The sequence below is a fragment of the Propithecus coquereli genome, unplaced genomic scaffold (assembly GCF_000956105.1).
Source record: "Propithecus coquereli isolate 6110/MARCELLA unplaced genomic scaffold, Pcoq_1.0 Scaffold212, whole genome shotgun sequence".
NCBI lineage: Eukaryota > Metazoa > Chordata > Mammalia > Primates > Indriidae > Propithecus > Propithecus coquereli.
The window spans coordinates 4,828,509-4,838,546 of NW_012146301.1; the positions used below are offsets into that span (position 1 = coordinate 4,828,509).

Below are 10,038 nucleotides of genomic sequence, written 5' to 3' on the forward strand. Positions count from 1 at the left end.
GGGATAATAGTACCTACTTTAGAATGGTTCTAAAGAATAAATAGCAAATATATGTAGTGTTTAGAACAGTGCCTTGTAGATAGGAAGTGCTATTAAGAGCTTGCTATTATTTCAGAAGATGTATATTTTATAATACTATTCAGATTTTTTATAGAGAGCCCTTTAAAGAGCATCTAAAGGAGCTAATTCCTTGTAAATCAAATATACATCTCTTAGTTGTTGTTCCTTTGAAGAAATATTTCGTATTCAAGAAATGTTTCTGTTTTGTTGTTTTTTGAGACAGGGTCTCCCTCTGTTGCCCAAGCTAGAGTGCAGTGGCATCACCAGAGCTCACTGCAACCTCAAATTCCTGGGCTCAAGTGATCCTCTCACCTCAGCCTCCAGAGTAGCTGGGACCACAGGTATGTGCCACCATGCCTGGATAATTTTTAAAAAAATTTTTGTAGACCTGGAGTCTCACAGTCCTGGCCTCAAGCAATCTTCCTGACTCAGCCTCCCAAAGTGCTGGGGTTACAGGTGTGAGCCACTGCGCTGGGCCTATTCTGGTTTTGAAAAGTACTATAGTACTCAAATATCTACAGTGGCTATGTTTTTACCCAGCTCCCACGCAGAAAAAAAAGTTCATTTAGATCAAATCCTGTAACTTCCTTTCGCTACTATTACTGTGAAAGAATTATGTCCCGTCATTAGGCCAACCTGGTGCAGCAGCTATAATACTTCCCAACTTGCCTTCTCCCACACATGGGAGGGGCTCAGGCAGCTGGGATCCATCACATTCTGCATCTCAATTATACCTATTCTCCCTGCCCAGTAGTTCACTCAACAAAGTTGAGCACCATTCCTAGGTGTTTCATGTTAAATTGATGATCTCAGAACAACTCTAAGACATTCGTGGCATTCCCATTTCACTGGCAGAAACTGAGGTTCTTACTTCTGAAGAAACTTGCCTACAATTACGGGGTATCTTGGTTTGCTAGGGTGCTGCCATAACCAAATACCACAGACTGGGTGGCTTAAACAACAGAAATTTATTTCCTCACAGTTCTAGAGGCTGGAAGTCCAACGTCAAGGTGTTGTCAGGCTTAGTTTCTTCTGAGGTTCTCTCCTTGACTAGCAGGTGGCCGACTTTTCTGTGTCCTCACGTGGCCTTTCCTCTGTGCTCAGTCAGTGCAGGCATCCCTGGAGTCTCTCAGTATGTCCAAATTTCCTCTTATAAGGACATCAGTCAGATTGAATTAGGGCCCATCCTAATGGCCTCATTTAAATTAATCACTTTTAAAGGTCCTGTCTTCAAATACAGTCACATTCTGAGGTACTGGGAGTTAGGGCTCCAAGAAATGAAATTTGGAAGACACAATTCCGCTCATAACACAAGGCTATTATTAATATATGGCTCAGATGAGATCTAAACAAACATCTTTTTGACCTCCAAGAAAATTCTTTCAGCAGAGTGTAAGGTGCACTGAAGAGCTTTAGACTGGAGGCTTAAGAGGTCATTCAGGCAATATTTATGGAACTCCTGGTAAGTGTCAGGAGTGGGAGATATAACAGTCAATAAGATAGTTCCGGCAGGGCGTGGTGGCTCACGCCTGTAATCCTAGCACTCTGGGAGGCCGAGGCGGGCGGATCATTTGAGCTCAGGAGTTCGAGACCAGCCTGAGCAAGAGCGAGACCCCCTCTCTACTAAAAATAGAAAAAATTAGCTGGGCATGGTGGCACATGCCTGTAGTCCCACCTACCTGGGAGGCTGAGGCAGGAGGATCGCTTGAGCCCAGGAGTTTGAGGTTGCTGTGAGCTAGGCTGATGCCACGACACTCTAGCCCAGGCAAGAGAGTGAGACTCTGTCTCAAAAAAAAAAAAAAAAAAAAGACAAAAATCGAACAGACAATTATATTACCCTCAGTAAAACACAACTAGGAATAATTTCTGGGGATTACTTTACATAGGGAGGAAATGCAAAAAGCACTTTGTCAGGATTATTCATGGTAAAAATTCAGTTGTGACCAGGTCAACTAAACATGGCTACTGTGAACTATGTGTTTGGGCATAGAAACAGTTTTGCTAAAAATTGACTTCTCATATACTTTTGTTGTAACGGATTCCTTTAAAAAAACCTACCTGCTCCTTTAAATCACTCTTTTCACTGAGTTTGAATCTAGTTTAAATAGTTCATATTTGAACAAATATGCTAATACTATCATTTATACTAGTGCTAAGTGCAACACCTCTAATCCTTACTAGTCTGCAAGATTGGTTTGATGCCCTGATTACAGATGGACACACAGACACGGAAATTCTTTTTTTGAGACTGGCCCCTGCCCTGTTGCCCAGGCTGGAGTACAGTGGCACGATCATAGCTCACTGCAACCTCAAACCCCTGGGCTGAAGTGATCCTCCTGCCTCAGCCTCCAGAATAGCTAGGACTACCCGTGCGTGCCAGCATGTCCAATTGATTTTTATTGCTTTTTTTTTATTGTATTATGTTTTTTTCCCTTTAATATCATGAGTTTTGAATATTTTGAGTGGTTATTCTGCATCAATTGAAATCAATAGGTCTGGCCGTGGTGGCTCATGCCTGTAATCCTAGCACTTGGAGAGGCTAAAATGGGAGAATCCCTTGAGCTCAGGAGTCGGAGGTTGCAGTGAGCTATGATGATGCCACTGCCCTCATGCCCAGGCAATAGAGTGAGACACTGTCTTACAAAAAAAGAAAAGAAAACTGAGATAAATAAATTTCCCCCTCTTTAATCTGCTTATGAGTTCATATTTCTCCTAGTCTAACATTTGTTTCTTAACTTTGATAAATATCTTTTGCTATACATTTCTTTCCAGGTTTCCCTTTTCAGTTTTCTCCCTTTACCATTAAGTGTTGGACTTCTCCAGTTTCCTCCTTTACTTCTCTTTTTACTGTTTTCCCTTCAAGTGCCTGCTTTTTAGAGTTCTCCCAAGATATCAAAGGTTGGGGTTTTTGGACTAAATGTTTCTCCACTGTTTCCCTCCACAAGCTGGTTTGAATCCAAGTTAAAGCCACGGATTAGAAAACAGGTAGCTTAGACTCCAGCCCTGCCAATCTCTAACAGTTCGACAAGCCCCTGAACAGATCCTTTAGTCCCCTGCCTTTCATTCTCAGAAATAATATTCTGTCCTGCCTACATGCAGGACTAGATGGAAACTCAGATGAATAAATGTGGTAGAACCACTTTGCAAACTAGCACATTATTCACATTGAAGGAGTTGCTGTTTTTGTTACTAAGATTCTCTTTCTTTCTTTCTTTTAGAGATGTGGTCTTGCTATGTTACTCAGGCTCGTCTCCAATTTTTGGTCTTAAGTGATCCTCCCACCTAGGCCTCCCAAAGTTCTAGGATTACAGGCGTCAGCCACCGATCCCACATAAATTCTTAACAAATGTGACTTCAGCAATAATGAACGCTATAATGAGGCACCCTGGGGGATTTGAATCTGAGCTGTGGTCTTTCCAAGAGCTACTCTGGCAACTGGTTTCTGGTAACTTCGTACTTATGAGCTGTGGAATTCTAAATTTTAGATGCTGCAGAAAACTAAACTATACTTCAAGGGTTAAGGCTTTAAAGTGTATTAATCTCTAGTTTCTACGTCCTATCGTACAAATAGTTAATAGTTGAAAAACACAAAGGGAGTATCCACATTTCCGTTGTCTCTCCACGTGTAAAATAATATTTAGTATTGAGTCTTCACAACTAGCAGCACAATGGGGAGAAACTGTAGAAAATCGTCATCTCCGCAAGAAGGCACTTTAGCACATCGTTTTAACGTTTAAAACCGACAGGATGCCAAGGAGGGAGAAGTACCTAATGCACAAGGTGCCAAACACCGGTGCGGGAACTAGAGCGCTCACCCACTTCCGTAGTGCCGCAGGCGCAGCAAATATACGTCACGCAGGGAGGCGGGACTTTCAGCCTGCGTATCTTATTAGACGGAAACCTAGAGGCCTCATTTCTTGTGCGTTTAGGGACGCACCGGAGAAGGCAAACGGTACTGGAGGGGCATCTTCTGATTGGTTGTCTCGCCGGCTTTGCCCGCTCACCGCGGTTTCCGTAGAAGTGGTGACGTTTGGGCTAAAGCTCTGGGCGAAACGAGGCCCCGCCACAGGCCTTTCTTTGGCCCCGTCGTTCTTCCGGGGCGCGGTGTCAGCCGCTGGGAAGCGCTCCAGCCTGGGCATTCCCCCTTCCTTACTCCAGTTGACGCGGTTCCGCCTGAAAACCCGTGGGTTCTGTATTAGTTTTCATCTTTCCTGAGTGGGAGCAGGGAGAGCCTCCTCCTGGGGTCCTGGGCGGTGGACCCGCCGTTTCTAGAAGAATTAGAATAAAAGTTCTTCCGAGATCCGTTCTGAGGACGCACCTGCCTCATGGGAGTCCAGGGGCTGTGGAAATTGCTGGAGTGCTCCGGGCGGCAGGTCAGCCCGGAAACACTGGAGGGGAAGATACTTGCTGTTGGTATCCTTAACGCATCCTTGATTTTTGGGATGCAGTGATTTGTGGCTGGATTCTACTCGTGGCCTACCATTGGGCGCAGAGTGGTGTTTGCGGGATGCTGGTCTTTGAGGGAAGGGTGGGAGAGGAAGTTATAGAATTTTTTTTCGCTAGGTTTTCTTTCTAAGTACAGTCGTTCCTAGGTATCCGAGGGGGATTGCTTTCAGGACACTCCCCCACCCATACCTGGATATTCAAGTCCCTTATGTAATAGCTTAGTATTTGCATATAAACTACGCACATCCTCCCGTGTACTTTAAATCATCTCTAGATTACTTATAATACCTCATACAATGTAAGTGCTATGTAAACAGTTGTTATACCGTATTTTTTAAAAAACTATTTTTTTACTGCATTATTTATAATTTCTCCCCCAAATATTTTTGATCTGCGTTGATTGAATCTGCGGAAGCGGGTGAATAAGGAGAGCAGACTGTATCTACATTCCTCAGGCTTTGCTATCATACAGCTCTGTGAATCCTGGTTTTGTCACTTTGGGGCTGTGCTTTAGTTCTCTCATCTGCTAAGTGGAGGTGGTAATAATATCTACACACGGGATTAGTATGAAGAATAAAGGAATTACTTAAATGAAAGAACTTTAGTGTAGTGTCTGGCACTGTTAAGACCGTAAATCTTAAACTTATTATCCCGGCTGGGAGGTCAGCATTGAGAGAAGGAAGTAGACTTCCCACCATTAGTTTTGTCTGCTGTCATGAGTGGTGCTTCATTTGTGCTTCTTATTTTTTTTTTTTTTTTTGACACACAGTCTCATTCTGTTGCCCTGGCTAGAGTGAGTGCCGTGGCGTCAGCCTAGCTCACAGCAACCTCAAACTCCTGGGCTCAAGCGATCCTTCTGCCTCAGCCTCCCGAGTAGCTGGGACTACAGGCATGCGCCACCATGCCTGGCTAATTTTTTTTTTTACATATATTTTTAGTTGTCCACATAATTTCTATTTTTTTTAGTAGAGACGGGGTCTCGCTCTTGCTCAGACTGGTCTCAAACTCCTGAGCTCAAACAATCCACCCGCCTCGGCCTCCCGGAGTGCTAGGATTACAGGTGTGAGCCACCACACCCGGCCTGTTTCTTATGTTTTATAGAAAGAGTAAGGGATAGTGTGGACAGGTGTTTGACCTTTTTTTAAACTGACTTTTTAAAGGACTGTTTGTATGCAGGTTTGCCTGGTTTTGTTTTTGTCATTGGAATTAAAATTTTTTTCATTATCAAACATCGGACAGTGTTTTTGAAGTCTTGATCTTTTTATTCAAGTATTAAAGTTTTTTTGAGTGCCTAGTTTGTCTCAGAAGCTGGTAGTTCTTATACAAGTTTGCTAAATGGGGACCTATGAGCCTAGGGCTAATTGGCTTGTGGAAAACTCATGTACATAATTGCCGGGGGCAGGGAGGGAGAGGTGCAATTCAAGACTGTATGAGAGTTCAGCAAACGAATCCTTGACTGAGGAGCCGTAATTCTGCAGAATGTCCAAAACTTACAAGTAATACAACACTGATAATTTTAAAAATGCAGTAAGATTGTTATAATTTTGTTAAGTGAATAATCTTCAAATACATCTGTAATGAAATTTTGGCTTGTAAGTTTTGATGCAGGGTGCCTCCAATTGTGGGAAACGAAAGATTTTTTCTTTTTTTTTAAAGCACTTGGGCTGTTGCTGCGCTCCAGCGATTCCTCAGTGTCATTGCATTCTAAAAATTTCCTTAGAACTATTGATGGATGAAAGGACAGTTTCAGTGACAGGGATCTTTAAAACGTCAGCAAAGATTTAGATCATTTTATGTTGCAGCTCTTATGATGAATTAAGAATATGTAAAGTCATTGAGATGACGCATGAAGTTTAGCATTCTAATTTTTTAGGACAGTGTTAAAGTGAGAAAAGGTAAAGCATTTAATTTAGATTACCTATTTGTAGATGGCTTTAAGAGGCACTTTTGGGATGTGAAGTCATTTTTACAGGGTTATTAGGCTTTTCTGAAAGAATGAATCATTTATCTAAAGATGACTGTCAAAGATATTCTAGTTATAATGGCAACTTCATATATATTACATAACTTCATATATATGTAAAAGAATATTTGATTACTTGTTCTACAGTTGATTTTGCTTTGTTTCATTTTCATGGGAATTCAGACATATGAAATATATTTAGATTTTGTTGTTTGTTAATGAAGAACTTACCTGTGACTATACCAGGTTCATAATTTATTCTTGTTTCCCTAAATAAATTGTTTGGCCTTGTAACTAACTGTATAGCTGAGTGTCTTATTTGTTTATACAATTTAAATGTCTGTGTTAAATAACACAGAATTAACAGTTTTATTTCTGTTTCTTGCGGACTTTTACATTTGTAAAATGCATTTAAGTGTATTAGCAAGATACTACTATCTCTTTGGGTATATATACTAAGGGGGATTAATTAAATTTTAAATCACCTAACTAGAGAACTAAAGAAATTTATTTTTCAAATTGTTATTGGTCTTTTGGGTCTTATATCTAAAGTGGTTTTCGGCTTTGCTGCAGATTTTAACTTTCCTGGGCCTGTGAGAAATTTAATTTTGCCTTATATAAACTCATTGAAATTAGACAAGTCAAATCATGCAAATATTTTCAGCTTGTCTAATTTTACATATTTCTTCTCTAAGAATTTCAAGCTGGAACTCTCAACCCTAGCCAAGAATTGATACCACTTGTGATTAATTAAAAAATTAAAAGGCCAGGCAAGCTGGCTCACACCTGTTATCCTAGCACTATGGGAGGCCGAGGTGGGAGGATGATTTGAGGTCAGGAGTTTGAGACCAGCCTGAACAAGAGCGAGACCCCATCTCTACCAAAAATAGAAAAAAATTAGCCAGGTGTGGTGGTGCATGTCTGCAGTCCCAGCTACTCTGGTGGCGGCTAAGGCAGGAGGATCTCTTGAGCCCAGGAGTTTGAGGTTTCAGTGAGCTATGAGCATGCCATTGTACTCTCCCTGGGCAACAAAGTGAGACTGTATCTCAAAAATAAATAAATAAAAATAAATAAAATTTAAAAAATCTCAGTCTCTGATTTAGAATTTTAGGCATATGGGGTTTATTAGTCTATATGTTTCAAAAGCTTCATATCTGATTCTAATGGGTAGCAGAATTGAGAGCCACTGATCTGGAATTAGATTTTCTCTCTTATGGAAACTCATTTAGTCCTGTGCAGTAGTGTAGCAAGCAGAAACGTTTATCTAATACAATACAGATCTAAGTTAACACCAGATCTGACTTCTAAGATGGATCCTTTGTCCAACCACTTCTCATAGTCTCCACCACTACCATTTCACTGAGATTCTTGTAAGTAGTATTAAAACTGGTTTCCTTATAGTTTATTCTTCACACATCCACCAGGGTGATCTGTAAGTCACATTCTGGACACTTGCCAGGGGCTGTGTCAACTCTGGCCATTCCTCCTCTTCTGCTGCACTGGTCTTCCAAACAGCCACGTGCTTTTGTCCCAGGGCCTTTGCATCTGCTGTTCCTTTGCCTCCTGGTTTACTTCTCCACTCCTCTTGTTCACTCTGGCCTCTGTTACCGCTTCAGATTGGCCTTGCCTAACTAAAGTGTGCTGGACCACCCCTCCCAACCCAGCACCCTGGTCACACTTTTGTCCTTTTACTCTGTTTTTTTCTTGGCACTTACCAACAGCCTAATGTATATCTATTACTTTATTTCTTTATTGTCAGTCTTCCCCACTAGAATGCAAGCTTCTTGCAGATAGGGGCCATATCTGTTTTGTTCACAGCTATATCGTTTGTGTATATCGCTAGGGTCTTGGGTATGCCTGGCTTGTGGTAGAGCTCAAATATTAGAGGCATAAATATAACAATAGCTTGCTTTCCACTGGTTATTTCATTACATGATGTTTGTTTAGTAAGGTGTTGATAGGCCTAAATTTTTTTGTGTGTGATAGTAAAAGTTAGGCAATATACATTCACTTAAATATTAAACTTTTCAACTCATTTAATATTTATCGTCTGCTCTGTGATAGGCCCTGTGAAAGAGAGTACAGGGCCCAGAAGTGTGGTCTAGACAAGCTGTGGACCTCAAGCTTGATTTCCTCCTCCCCTACTAGATTGTAATCTCCGTAGGGCAAATGCTTTGTTTTGTTTGGTGTAGAAAAATTGCTGCCACATAATAAACAATACATTTTTGAATAGGAGCATATAACTGGAGGTCTTAATCTAAGCTGAAGAAGTGATCTTTTGATCTCAGAGTAGGACGGAACTGGGCTGGGAGTGGGAGAAACTGTTTCAGGCAGAGGAAGGAGCATGTGAGAAGACCCTGGAGGCAGGAAGGAGCTTAGTGATTGCCAGGGTTTGAGAAAAACCCAGTGGATTTAAATGAGAGGGCGATCATGGGCTTCACAGGCCATGGGAAGAAGTTTTAGGTATTATCCTAAAGGCCATGGGAAGCTTCAAAGAGTTTTCAATGAGGATATATCGGTGAAATCTAATATATACCTTTAAGATATATTAGAAGGTAGAATTGATGGTTGAATGAGGGGAGTGTGTGGTATGACACCCAGAACTGTGGCTTGGGTGAATGACAGTGACATTTATGAGTTGGAGCATGAACAGCCTAGGGGAAAAGAAGTGGAGCTGAGTTCTGATCATGTTAAGCTTGAAATGTCTGTAAGGAATCGGATAGAGACGTAAGCTAGGCTCTTCCTTCTGGGTCAGGAGAGTGCTCTGGGCTAGACAAATGCATGTGGATACTGTGTGGGGTGTGTTGAGCTAGCCTTGGTAGAAAGTGCAGCCAGGAGGAAAGAAGAGGGCTAAGAAAGATCACTGGTGAAGTGACCACTTTCACAGTGAGTTACAGGAGCTGGCAAAGAGATTGAGAGCAGGAAAACCAGCAGAGTGCCGTGTTACCCTTTCTTATGGACAAATATAAAATAAATAAAATTGGGAATAGTTATAGTATTTTCACAGAATTCTGGTATTAATGAGATACTTATGCAAATGCCCATCACATTGCCTAGTACATTGCAGGTACTGAGCAAATAATTACTATTGTTATACTTACTGCTATTGCTTTATCATATGCAATATCCCTTAATGTGGAACTTACATAATCTAGCCTGTTAAATTTTTGTTACAAACTCTCTATTTTTTTTATTTCAGCATATTACGGGGGTACAAATGTTTAGGTTATGTATATTGCCTTTGCTCCACCTGAGTCAGAGCTTCAAGTATGTCCATCCCCCAGACTCTTGATTAAAAATATGAATACTTGAAATACTTATATACTCAGCAATTTTCAACTATACACTACATTGTTATTAACTATAGTCACCAGGTCGTACCATAAATCTCTTGAACTCAGAAAGGAAATTGTTTAACTTAGGTTCTACAGTAAGTTCAAGCTACAGTTCAGCTCTGGTTTGTCTTACCTGAAGAAGTGTGTTCTTTCCAACACTCCGTAGTTCATTAATCCTTTGAATCGCTGAAAAGGCGGTGCATGTGCGGGCCCCCAACACACCTGCATGTGCAG

The 10,038-nt window shown here is 41.2% G+C and overlaps 1 protein-coding gene across 1 annotated transcript in view; it reads left to right on the plus strand.

Annotated features, from left to right (window-relative positions):
- Positions 1–4,385: 4,385 nt before the first annotated feature.
- LOC105810459 (DNA repair protein complementing XP-G cells-like) overlaps positions 4,386–10,038 on the plus strand; it is a 31,151-nt gene continuing 25,498 nt past the window's right edge. Inside the window, exon 1 of the mRNA XM_012644454.1 lies at positions 4,386–4,473. Within this exon, the coding sequence (XP_012499908.1) occupies positions 4,386–4,473 (88 nt within the window). The remainder of the gene's footprint in view (positions 4,474–10,038) is intronic.